The sequence below is a fragment of the Podarcis melisellensis genome (assembly GCF_964234715.1).
Source record: "Podarcis melisellensis genome assembly, chromosome: 2".
Lineage (NCBI taxonomy): Eukaryota > Metazoa > Chordata > Lepidosauria > Squamata > Lacertidae > Podarcis > Podarcis melisellensis.
Window position 1 is genome coordinate 124,831,851 of NC_138529.1, and position 12,961 is coordinate 124,844,811.

The 12,961-nt window shown below is 51.2% G+C and overlaps 3 protein-coding genes across 15 annotated transcripts in view; 2 read left to right on the forward strand and 1 right to left on the reverse strand.

Annotated features, from left to right (window-relative positions):
- Positions 1-12,961, forward strand: part of LOC309364438 (uncharacterized protein) — a 218,263-nt gene that overhangs the window by 143,215 nt on the left and 62,087 nt on the right. The window lies entirely within an intron of this gene.
- The window catches only part of LOC309364575 (uncharacterized protein), a 132,305-nt gene that overhangs the window by 88,068 nt on the left and 31,276 nt on the right, over positions 1-12,961 (reverse strand). The gene's annotated exons all lie outside the window — the stretch shown is intronic.
- On the forward strand, positions 4,779-11,836 carry LOC309364889 (tapasin-like). Its single transcript, XM_081902866.1, has 7 exons — positions 4,779-5,088; positions 6,149-6,454; positions 8,414-8,746; positions 9,244-9,570; positions 9,925-10,011; positions 10,829-10,869; positions 11,197-11,836. The coding sequence occupies exons 1-7, from the start codon at positions 4,800-4,802 to the stop codon at positions 11,197-11,199; spliced, it is 1,386 nt and encodes a 461-aa protein (XP_081758992.1). The 5' UTR covers positions 4,779-4,799; the 3' UTR covers positions 11,200-11,836.

Here is a 12,961-nt window from a genome sequence, read left to right on the forward strand (position 1 = left end):
CCTTTGTTGCTGATCTAGCCTCTGTGCATGTGCAGAGTTCATGTCTCATGACTTTTAAAGAAGAACAATCTGAGTGAGAGACTGCTGGTGTCCTTCTACCGAGGCTCCATAGAGAGCATTCTCACATACTGTATTTGTGCTTGGTTCTCCAGTTGTACAGCTAGGGAGAAGAAGGTGCTCCAGAAGGTCATAACCACAGCCCAAAGGATTATTGGTCATCCTCTCCCATCTTTGGAAGAACTGTACGGTTCCCGTTGTCTTAGGAAAGCAAACAACATCCTGCAGGATTCATCTCACCCGGGATACAGTCTGTTTGCACTACTGCCTTCTGGCAGGAGATATAGAAACATCAAGTCAAGGACAAATAGACTGAAAAATAGTTTCTATCCAAGAGCTGTGGCCTTTTTAAATGCTGTAACTCGATAGTGTGACCTGGGAGTTTGATGGGTGTGGGTGTGGGTGTGGCTGGAATGTGGTTTGTTTGGTTGTTGTTGTTGTTTTGCTTTTGTTGTTTTTAAGGGATGGCATCCAATTTCGTTGCACTTGTGCAATGTTGCACTTGTGTAATGACAATAAAGAATCTATCTATCTATCAGCAAACCTTTTATATTATTGAAAATGTTGAAACCTTTGGCTAAATTACCATTTGAATAAAGGAAATGAAGGGTAAGGAGTAGATTTAAAAAATAGGGTTAGATTTTAAAACAAAAAAGAGAAACTCAGCAATTTAAGTATTCAGAAAAGCTAGCTATTGCAGCCCAAGCAAAAGGGATTGCTTCCTTTATGTACAGGAAAGGGCTAATATCCCTCTGGCCATTCGCGGAACAATGCCACGCCCTTATATATGGGAAAAAATGGCCAGAGAGTCAGAATTTATAGGATTTTTTTTTAACATTCTCAGTCATTTCAGCCTTACCATTTGCAGACAAATTTTGCTGCCCTTTATTTACAGGATAAATGGTCAAGACTCATATGTATTTTATGTGCTTAAACTTTGAATTGACTTTGAAGTTTGATTTTTTTTTTAATAGTAGAGAAAATGATAAACACTGTAATCACTCAAATGCTTGAAATTACCAGTTCTGCTTCAAAACATGACGGATTTTACCTCTCACCTTTTTAAAGTAAAACAAAGAGCAAAGTTGGGCTGAATTTCAACTCATCACATGCTTGCAGACACATGGCCCTCCACACAGCCACAAATTGGGAAAGCTAAAAGGGACCCTTGGGTCATCTAGTCCAACCCTAAATACAGTGTTCATAGCAAGATTTCAAAGCAAGATTTACACTACCAAAAGGACATATACATTTAAGTACAGATTTTCAACTGGGAAAGGAAACATCTATGCTCGTATCATGTACTAAGGAAGAGAAAAAGAAAAGTAGCCAACTTTACACAGAACCGTTTTAGCAGATCTTGAGATAGTTTGAGTTTGCTTCCTTCAAGTTCCTAGAGAAATTATCTTTAAAGGAAGATTGAAGTGAACATTTTTCCTAAGGGAGAGGATCTCTTATAAAACATAGTTAAAACAGCCGTAGATTTGATTTAAAAGGAATACAAAATTGACAGTTTTTCATGAACTTGCAGAGGAATAGTAAGCCTAATCTATGCCCCCCCTTGCAGTTTCCTTTAAAGGAAGCTTACTTGGGAGTAAATTTACTTGGCACAGAAGTAAGAAGGAGAGGGGGGGGAACCCCTGAAAGAGACAGAATGAAACAAAGGGGCTTTTTTTATTTTATTTTTAAGAAAAAAGGCCAGGAAGACTGATATCAGGATTGGACTCAGATAGACAATTTTGCTGGTTATGGAAGCTTCTACATTTAATACCAATTTTAATACCATTTTTTCTTAGAAAGAACACATTTTTATAGGCAGACGCTTAATGAAATACATACACTGCATTTTAGCTTGAGAGAGCAGTTGGCTCTCCTAGGCTTTTGCAGCAGAAACATTAGTTTCTTCACAGCACATTTCAAAATACTGGAAAAAATACTGGAACACGGATATAAACTCAAACGTTGCAACATAACATTATCCACCATCAACTTAAAATCATACTCCTCACTCAAGCTACTTGGAGGAAGACTCCTTGGAGGTTCTCTCAAATAAACATTTGCACACTTCATTCTAATGATTTTTTTTCCAAAAAAAATTATTTATTTTTTGGTCCTGTTTAAGATTGATGAGGCCCAACATGGCTTCCTTAGATTTAAAATTTTGAAGCATGCTTGCAATTTAAAAACTATGTGCATTTAAGAACAGTCTGTGGATGCCGGAGCCAATGTAAACACAAACCCTTTTAATATTCCAAATCTTTGAGTACATCTCTTATCCTTTTTTTTCCCCAAGAGAAACTAAGATCTCTAATGTGTGGGCTCTCAGGCTGGGCTGTTATTATATCTACTGCCTTCTGAGCACCATTAAATTTACGGTTTCATGTTCTAGCTTTAGGTTATAGTTTAACACCACAAATTTGATGTGTTCAGCTCTCCCTAAGGGTTCAAACCCTGATTTTGTTGAAGGATTCCTGGGGTGGCCACTGTGCCCTGGGTTCCAGGTGGTGGGCCTAATCCACCCACTAAAAGTTACAATGGTCTCGTACTTTGTACTTGGAAAGACCATTTTGCCCCTTTATTTTATTTTTTTCAATTGGAGATGACAAGCTGGAGGGGCATATTAGAATCCTCTCTGGGGCAAAAAGGCTTCATGGAAGCCTTGTTGCCAGGAGGAGTCCAGCTAGGCTGTTTAGTGAGCTCCCATTCTCTCATATGTTATTATTAGGCTTTTTTTTCCCTTTTCATTAACGAAGTACGCTAAAGACAGAAAGAGTGGACGCACACACACAAGGGAGGAGGGGCAATGGGAAAGAAAGGGGGGACAGAAAAAGGATCCTTTCAGTACTCAAAGTACCCTTGACTAACACAATTCCTACTTATCTATAAACCACGAATTAATTTCTGGAAATCTCAAACCTGAACCTGAAACAAAACCACGGGTCTCTGCCCGGAACCTCAAACCACGGGTCTCTCTCTACCCGGAATTCCTTTACCTCAGCGCTGCTTACAAGACTAATCCTAGTGTGGGGCCCCAATTCCCCCCTCTACCCTCCACGACAGCCTCCTGCCTAGCCTTTGAGACTAAGTTCGGAACCCCTACTGGACGCTTGCGCAGTGCAATGCCAGATTAAGGCCCGAGAAAATGAAGGTTTGGAAAGGAAACAAACAACCTTGCGTTCTGACGTACCCGGGTCATCCCTAACAAAGGTCGCCAGGCAGCAGGGGCGGCTTTGTTTGCATTATTAGAGGAGAGAGAGAGAGAGAGAGAGAGAGAGAGAGAGAGAGTGTGTGCTTTGAAGGACGCCTCTAGCCGACTCCGAGAGAGGGACGTCAGAGAAAACAGTAAAGAGCCGCGCTTTCCCGGACTCAATTCTAAGACGGAAAACGGGGGAGAAAAGGGATAGAGAAAAGGGATAGAGAGATTAAGGGATAGAGAGATTAAGGCGATCCCGAGAGGGAACATCTGAAAACAGTAAAAGTACCACAATTTCCCCGGACACGTTCCGTGTAAGAAATTGGGGGGAGAGAAAGGGAAAGGTTTTGATGTTCCTAGACGACTCCGAAAGGCAACATCATACAGTAAAGTTCCGCGACCTCCCTGGCCACTCTCCGAAAGGGGAGAATCGGGGGAGAAAAGGGGAGAGTTTAAGACGTTCCTGGACGACCCCGGGAGGGAACGTCAGAAATGAAAGAAGGAAAGTCTGGCTGTCATGGGGACGCTACTTCTCCACCCCCCTCCCAATGTATTTACTTCAAACCATACTCACGTTTGAAGGTGTCCCCCGCGGATCCCGGGATCCTTTCTTTTTAGCCGGCTTGACCTCGCCTTTGCTCCCCCTGGTTGGGCTTTTGGTGACGATTGATTACCGCCCGCAGAGAGAAGGCAGGGAGAGGAAGAAGGATCCCTGGGCTAAGGTTGCCCAGTGGCGCCCGATCCCCTCTATCTCCCCTCTCACCTCTGCAGGAAAACCAAGTGTCCCTGAGAATGGTCGCCAACTGTTGCAGGAAAATCCGAGGGCTCCCTTGGACAAAACAAAGACACCAACCAGGATAACTTGGAGCAAAACAGCAGCCTGTAGGCTTGGCCTTTATTGAACTGTTGCAACAGGGTATTCCCCTCACTTGCAGGAGAGAGGAAAGACCCCGAAGAATAGTGTGCAAGGTCTTATAAAAACTTTTGAAATTCCCCTCCTCTAGATCAAGCCCACCCCCCAGAAACATCATGCATACATTACAGAAAGGAGGGGCTGAGGGAGGAGTTGGTGGTAACTTGAGTGTCTTGTCACCTGGCTGGTTCCTCCTTTCCCCCTCCCCATGAGTAACTTCCAGGAACTTCCAGGAGACAAAGGGCAGTTTGCAGTTTCCTGCCCCCTGAGGGAAGATCTGATCAGTGTCCTTTGTTTCAGTCCATGTTGAATCCACTCCCATATGCAAGTTCTTTGTGATCTTGATTGTCTTCTGTCTGGGATCATCAGGGTTGGCATGGGCAGGGCTCCTGTGTATGTGCTGAGACAGTGAAGGGATTATGGCTGACCAGGAAGTCACCCCCCTTTGTTAGTTCTTGTCATATGGAGTAAAAATAAAAATAGAACAGTGCAAATCCAATGTATGGTTGACTTTCTATGAATTTATAACAGAAATGTGGCGTATGTAGTGTGTGAGTGTGAAGTTTATACAAACAGAATGATTGGGGTGGGGGGGTTCCTGCTACAGTTGGAGGGGTCCCCTTGCTCCGGACCCAGATGCTGCTGCTGCGGCTGCTTTGGGGTCCCCAGGGGTATCTAGTCCACCCCCTTCTTCTTCTTCCTCTCCTCGCAGGAGCGTCCTTCGGCAGATCCTTGCCTCTGCTGGCTAAGCGGGGCTGCTGGTTCCTGGAGGAGGCGGGGGGCGGAGGCTCAGGCATGTCCAGCGCCCCCAAGCAGCGCCCCGCCATCTTGTTCCTGCCCCCACCGGGGAGACGCCTGGAAGAATCTGCCCTGGAGTCCGAGTTGCCCCCGGAGGTGGAGGCCGGCCTGGCCTTCCAGGTCCTGGGTATGGAGACCCCCCATAGGACACCCCCACCTTGGCTCCCATCCCTGCTTCTCATTCACCTGGATGGACTTGAAGCACCGGCTCTGAATTCAGCCTCACTGGGAGACCCATTTCACAGGCGCCACAACTGAGGCTGGGAAACTTAAATGATTCTCTGGATCTTCAGTGTCGGCAAACACTCCTTCCCCAATCTCCGTCTTTAAACCTCCAGGGACAGAGTTGCTTTCCTTGGAGGTTTTCCAAACCGAGGCTGGAAGGCCAAATGTCAGGGGGGTGAGACTAGATGTCCCTCAGGGTCCAACCTACAGTTGTTTACTTTTTATTTTTAAACATTTTTTTCTTTTTAAAACATCAGTGTGATTGAACAACACTAAGTAATAATACAGTGATACCTCGGGTTAAGTACGTAATTCGTTCCGGAGGTCCGTTCTTAACCTGAAGCACCACTTTAGCTAATGGGGCCTCCTGCTGTTGCTGCGCCACCAGAGCACGATTTCTGTTCTCATCCTGAAGCAAAGTTCTTAACCTGAAGCACTATTTCTGGGTTAGCAGAGTCTGTAACATGAAGCGTATGTAACCCGAGGTACCGGTGTAATAATAATGATGATAATAATACACTATATCATTAAAAGTGTTAAGAATTCCAATTCCATATATACTTATCTAATGTCTAGGTGATCTTATTATCCCAAAACATAGATGTTGATTCTTAAGCCACTATATTTGGTATAAATGCATCCCAACTCTACAACTCTTTAGGATCATTTTATAACGGCCCTGTAGTGGATTCCCCCCTCAAGCCTCCAATTCATAAAGAGGCATTATGTCCCTGCTAACGGCCCCCAATGGATGACCCTCGGGGGTCCCTTCCAATTCTGTGATTCTGCGAGTTGAACTGAACTGGCTGACACAGAACGGTGGAGTTGGGAACCCCAAAGGTCATCCACTCCAACCCCCTGCAATGTAGGTTGTGGGGGGGGGTCCGGCAGTGGAGAGACAAGGCTCATCATTCCCCCCCCCAGACACTGGTTCACCTCCCCCCGCTTTGTTCCCCTGGCAGACCCCTCTGGGGCCCTGTGGGGCGGTCAGGCCTCGGCCACCCCCCCGCCCTGGCTGAGTCCGGATGCTAGCGAGGCAGAATCCTCCTGCGAGATCAACGCTTACGTGCCGCAAGAGTCCCACGTCGCCTGGGCGGAGGGGCTGGCGGGCGGAGGGGGCTGCCCCCGCGCCCTGGAGAGGGGCAAGTGGCTCATCGCCAGCATCCAGGCCCTCAACGCCGGGTTCGGGGTCAGCAGCGTCCTGCACACCGAGGAGGCCCTGCCTTGGAAGCAGCAGGATGGCGTCGGCAGCGTCACCACCACCGCAGGTACCACCTGGCGAGCGGAAGGGGAGCAGCGCGGCCTAGCGGCTAGAGCCATGCGCCGGCAGCCTGGGAGAGAGGGACCTGCTTCTCAGGCAGGCCTACCTGGCAGGGTCAGCGCGGGAGAAGGGGATGGAGGCTGCCTTGAGCCCCTGAGAGGAGAAGGCGGGGCAGAAAAGCAGTTATTTAAATTAGGAGCGTCCAAAGTCATTGGTTACACCCTCATGGGGGGTGGGGGGGCACCGTGGGCCAGTTGGGAAGCGGACATCCCTGGATCAAATGCATCTGCTGGGTTGAACTACTTGGAGTAGTTTGAAGTGGATTTTGAGTCATTTGGCAACTAATTGTTGCTCTATCAAATCTTGCTTTCATCTTACTGGGTCGTGCAAACAGTTGTTCCAAACCATGCCTCTTTTAGGGCACTGGCTGAAAGGGAGATCGTTTATGGGGGTCCCCCCTGTTACGGTAAAACCTGGGTGCGGAGTTGCCCTGCCACCCAGCACGTCGGACTAAGTCCGCGGGTCCTAGCGGAGGAAATGAGTTCAGCCGGAGACAGGAGCAAGATGCGGAGATCCGAGTTTATTGGCCAACAGGTTCAAGACGAGATTGAACCCCGAGAATGGGGTGACATAGACTTTTAAAAGTTCCCTCCGAGTCCCAGAATACAATGCAGGAAAACGTCATGACTACATTATGGGAAGGTTGGGTTACATGTAAACACGTCATGAATACATTACAGGCGGGTGGGGTTACACATATTAGCATTTCAGGAAGGGAGGGGGAGATATGCAGAGTGAGGGATATGCATAGATAACATGGATAAACATTTCTTGAGTACAGGTGGTGGCGAGACAATAGAACAGATATGCGTCGTCTGCCACCTGGCATTGCCCGGAGGAAGGGTTTGGCGGAACGATTTGACCGGATTAGGGGTCTTCCTGAGTACATGACCTGTCGCTCAGGGGATTATGGCAGTGAAGCGGCAACATGGAGTCCAGAGGGAACAGAGGAAAATGGTGTCAAAATGGAGAAAATCGGAGCTTCGGCTGATTTTATATCATTTTCCGAAGCTTTCGGCCGCCTTGCCGGTCAAGTGTATATTGTATATTGGGAACGGAAACGAATGGATACATTGTAGCAGGCTTTGACAGTTTTACGAGGTCGCTGGTTTCGGTTCCATTGTTCTTGCAGCGGGGAGCCGTCAGCAACTTGTCAGGAGGTTAAATGAGGCGTGCAAGAGCTCCCTGAGCTAGCTCTTGCAGGGGAATGCACGCTCCTGATTGGCTGAGGCGCAGCCATTATAGTCAATGGAGGGTTAAGTTTGACACGGTCAACTCATATTAAGGATGGGGCGAGAGGAAGGCATAGGAAAGGCATATGAAAGAGGGCTTATTCCGCCCGTATAGGGAGACAAAGAATATTTATAAGGTCAAGGGGTATAGTGTGGTGCTTGTGCGACAGTGTAGGGGTTCAGGAGCTGGGTGCCATCGAGGTCATCGCCTCGGGCCCCCTTTTGAGGAGGAGGCGGGGGTGAGGAAAGGTGCCCCCCCTCTCCTCCGTATCACCCCCAAATTGCAGAACCACGAAATTAAATGAATAAATCGAATAGATTGTGGGTTTGTTCAGAGCCGTCTTTCCCATAGGGCTTAGTGATGCGTTGCGCCAGGGCGCTGGCCTCTCGGGGGATCGCTCTCCTGCACTGGCATGGGGGAGAGTTGCGCCCCCCCACAATGGCTGGCAGTGCGCAGCTACAGCCACCCCAACATTATCAGTGGTAATTTGGGGGTGCTGTGCGGACATTTGCAGCCTGGTGCCGCATCTGCTAAACATGGCCCTGGGTTTGTTGTTTCGGCAGGCTGGGTTTGGGTTGTTCCCTTCTGGGATTCCTCCCTTGCACCGGGGGTTGGTCTAGATGACCGCTGAGGATCTCTCCTGCTCACCTCGCCCTCCTCCCTCCTTGCGCAGCGGTGCTGTCAGTCTTCACGCGGACGCCGCGCCTGGAGTCCCGCCTCGGGCGCCCGGCGGTCCTGCACTGCGGCTTCTCGGCGCCGGCCTCGGCCTTCTCGGTGGAGTGGCGCCATCAGTTCCGGGGGGCCGGGAAGGTGGTGCTGGCCTTCAACGGAGCCTCGCGGGGCGTGTCGGTGGCCGAGGAGGGGGCCGAGCTGCTGCTGGATGCCGAGGGCGGCGGCGCCTCCCTGCGCCTGCGGAGCGTGGCCGTCCGCCACGAGGGCACCTACATCTGCACCGTCTACCTGCCCCACCTGCACGCCCAGCAGGCACTCGAGTTCAAGGTGGTGGGTGAGTGAGCGACCGGTGGGGGGTCTCCCACGCAGGGAGGGTGGAGGGAAGGGGAAAGGGGGGTCCACTGCCCAAAGGGACCCCCATGGAGCCAGCATCTTGTATTCTCCAAATGCCGGCCAGGACCTAGGGATCCAGATAGACTGCTCCTGGGCCTGGAGGCTCCAAAAGAACAGGGGAGTGCTTAAACCTCGCAGTGGCCAAATTGCCCTGAGATCCCTGCCTGGCAGGGGTTGGTCAAGATGACCCTTGTGGGTCCCTTTCACTTCTGCAATTCTAGGCTTCTAAGAACCAAGCGATCCAGAGAGACTACCCCTGGACTGGGAGGCTCCTTAAGAAGCGCCTGGCCACTTGATCAAGCCAACGGGGACCCCGTCTTCCTCAGGATTCGAATCCAAGAGCCCCCCTCTCCCCTCCCAGCAGCTGGGAGCCTGCAGCACTCCTGGTTGTCAGCAGGGGGCGCTCTGCTCACTCCCTCTCCCCCTCTCGCCCTGCAGAGCCCCCCCAGGTGACGCTGCACCCCACGACGCTTTCGGTGCCCCCCGGCGCCCGGCCCCAGCTGGCCTGCGAGGTCTCCGGCTTCTTCCCTCTGGGTGCCTCGGTCAGCTGGAAGCGGAGGGGGTCCGGCGCCCCCCAGGACGCCTTCCTGGACATCGGGGACTCGGGGCACCGCCAGGCTCCCGATGGCACCTTCAGCTTCACCAGCTTCGCCCGCCTGCTGCCCGTCCCGACCGAGGACCACGGGGTCTCCTACGTCTGCCACGTGGGCCACGCCGGGCTGGGCAAGGCGGGGGTCAAGAAGGCGGTCGTGCTCCATGTGGCAGGTGGGGGTCTGCACTTGGGGGTCCCCTGGGGGCTGGGTAGCAAGGCCCAGAAGACCGGCTGTGGGTGTGATTCCTGACTGGCGGAGGTTGGGGGGGTCGTCCGTCCTGCGTGACTTAGCTGGGATTCCTCCCTTGAAGGGGGTTGGGCTAGATGACCGCCGGGGTGCCCTCCCAACTAGGATTCGGTGAATTGGCACTGATCAAGTCGGGCATGGGGTGGAGGATATGGGGGTGGGGCAAAGGTCAGCTTGGGGACCTGCAATGGGTGGCCAAGGCAGGGTGGGGGTCTGACGTCGCCCCCCTTCTCCCTCACTGACGGCCCCCTTCTGCCTCTGCCCCTTCTCCCCCACCCAGGGTCCCTGGGCCCCTCCCTGGAGGACGCCATCGGCTTGTTCCTGGTCGCCATTGTGCTCCTGGGGGTCTTGCAGTCCTTCCGATGGGGTAAGGTTGTTCCCACCCTCCCCTTCTGTACTCTTATTTTTGTTATCGATATGGTCCTATTTACCATTTGGTCAATATTTCTGGGGAATACCTCAGTTGAGATTTCTGCCTTGCAGAGGTTGGGCTAGATGACCCTCTGGTCCCTTCGGATTCTGCAATTCTAGGATTCTATAAATGTTCACAGCACCCTCCTTATCTGGATCTCCGGGCAGTTTGTGGCATAAAAATGCACGACGAAAACACAACGTACATAATAAAAATGAGAACCAAAACAAATAACCCAGCCTACCTCAAGTCTAATTATTATAATGAAAAATAGAAATATTATATTTATTTATATCCCACCCTATTACCCTGGCGGAGACGATTCAGAATCTATTAAGACCATGCAAATATTGACAGTAAAAGCAGTTGAGAAACCTCTCCACCACCACCTGACCCCTTTGACTGGCGGAACTGGCACTGGCCAATTGACTCCCCTTTTCCACAGTTGCCAGTACAAGAAGCTCAGCTGGGAGAGCCTGAGACTCTTGATTTCAGGGTTGTGGGTTCAAGATTCCTGCCTTGTGGGGGGTTGGACTAGATGACCCTCGGGGTCCCTCCTGGCTCCAAGATCCTTTGGAACTCCCTGCCTCTTGAAACCAACCAGGCGCCTTGGCCAGATTGTCTTTGGCTGCCTGCTAAAAACATCCCTGCCCAGCGGCTCAGAAATGTTGATTTCCGTTTTAGCTTTCTGCATGCTTTCAAGTATTCCTGTCCCATTTCCCTGAATTTTCTGGTCATTCACCTTTCCCTGCTTCATTTTCCTCCTTTTCAGCTTCTGAAGAAAAACCCAAATCGGAGAAGCCCAAATCCAAGGTCAGTGTCCAAGATGCTCCCAAGACTGCCAAGTTCTTTCGATTCCTCATTTTTCTATTTTTTAAAAAATCTATCTCTATGCCACTCACTGAGAGGCAGTGCGGTGCAGTGGTGAGAGGGCCAGACTAGGCCCTGGCAGAGAGATCAGGGTTCGAATCCCCAGTCCCTGGCCATGGTGAAGCTCGCAGGGGGGGCCGGGGGGCAGGATCCAGTCTGCCTACTTCGCAGGGTTGTTGTGGAGCTATTCCTGCAATTGCAACCCCCAGCCAGCTAATGTTTCCTCTCCAAATCGGGTCAGTATCTCACGGATTTCTCTTCTTTCTGCAGTAACGGACTTTGGGCAACCCAGCTCCCGGCTTGGTTTGTTGCCTGTCTCCGGATTCCGTTGAAAGGGCGAAGTGGATCGTACGCCCCCAGACTCCTGGGTCCCCCCTCTTTCGCTGCCCAGTCTTGCCCCTCTGGTCCCTTGTTGGAAGCCCCCTTCCCCTTCCTTTTTGGGGTCAGGGGTCTGCTTGGCTTCACATCCTGCAGATTCACAGCTCTGATTTTAAGGAGGGGGCCAGATCTGTGCATAGCAAAAGCCCCCCTTTCTGGCAGTCCCTGCCCCTCCTCACTTGAGTGCTGTGAAATGATAGAAGTGTAGAATTGGGAGGAGTCCCTGAGGATCAGCTAGTCCAATCCCCCGCAAGGCAGGAATTGCATCAAAAGCACCCCTAAGGTCCTGGGCCGCAGACTCTGCACATGCTCTGGGAGACTCTTGACGGGGGCCTGTGTTGTCTTTGGGATTGTGGGAGAGAATTGTGGAGTAGGGGAGACTGACTTGAGCAAGATTGGCATATCCCTCCCCCCCCAAATAAATAAATCAGGGATCCTCCACTTACAGAATGTGGGTCATCAGGTGTCCCTTTACCTCCCCCCTCCGGGGGACCTGAAGTGGTACAGTCCAGACCCAAGTTTATCCCCTCTAGAGACCTGGGTGCAACGTCCCTGCAGAGATGGCCAGGCAGAGCAGCTCGGCCCTCTCTCTCGATACAGACTAGGACCTGCCCCCCTTTCCTCCACCCAGAGCCCAAAACTCGCCCCCCTCCCCATTCTGTGTAGATTCTGCTGTAGACTGTAAGCCCCGTGGGGCAGAGCCAACCTAGAGAATAAACCCGTGCTGAAAAGAAATGCATGCTGTGTGTCTCTTTTTTCCTTCCAGGGCTGCAGGAGAGGTGAGGGTGGCCAAGTTTGATAAACAGTAGTAATAAATGGTTGGAGGAAAAGTCTGGGAAGGGGCAAGAGCCCCTCTCTGCCCCCCTCAAGGCTCCTCTCAGGTTCATCAAGGGTCCGAAGCCGCCTCCATTTTTGGGGGGCCAGGAAGGGAGTGGTCCCTGCAGCTTCGCCTGCTGGAAAGGGGGCGACATGCAAGAGGCCAGCCTGGCAGGGTTGTTGTGGAAGGAGGAGCTCCTGGGACAGCCTCCTGGGCCTCCTCCCCAGCTTCACTTTGTTAACGGACAAATCCGAGGGCTCCCTTGGACAAAAACAAAGACACCAACCAAGATTACTTGGAGCAAATCAGCAGCCTGTAGGCTTGGCCTTTATTGAACTGTTGCAACAGGGTGCTCCCCTCACCTGCAGGAGAGAGGAAGGACCCAGAAAAATGGTGTGCAAGGCCTTATAAAGACTTGAAATTGCCACCCTGTAGATCAAGACCACCCCCAGAAACATCATACATACATCACAAAAAAGGCGCTCTTAGAACAGAAATTTGAATGTTGTTTTTCTTCTGTCTGGCAGGTTACTTGATTGGATTTCCTGGGTAGCCTGGCCAGTCTTTTGTAATGATAAATACTTAGTTCCTGGGCCAGGTCACAGGCTCACACCCTATTCAAACTCCCTTAAGACAGGATTTGTGAAGGAAAAGACAATGGGGAGGCTTTTCCACTTTGACCTTGCGGAGAAAACATTTGCTCAGTTTAGGACAGTGTTTCCCAACCGGTGTTCCGCGGCACACTAGTGTGCCGCGAGACGTTGCCTGGTGTGCCGTGGGAGGGAGGCGGGCGAGTCGGGCGGGGAGAGGCGGGGCGGCGGCGGGGAGCACACGCGGGGC

Coding starts and splice junctions, on each gene's coding strand:
- LOC309364889 (XM_081902866.1), top strand. CDS start 4,800: ATGCTGCTGCTGCGGCTGCTTTGGGGTCCCCAGGGGTATCTAGTCCAC. Junction 8,747..9,243: donor ACTCGAGTTCAAGGTGGTGG/GTGAGTGAGCGA, acceptor CTCGCCCTGCAG/AGCCCCCCCAGGTGACGCTG. Junction 10,012..10,828: donor CTTGCAGTCCTTCCGATGGG/GTAAGGTTGTTC, acceptor CCTCCTTTTCAG/CTTCTGAAGAAAAACCCAAA.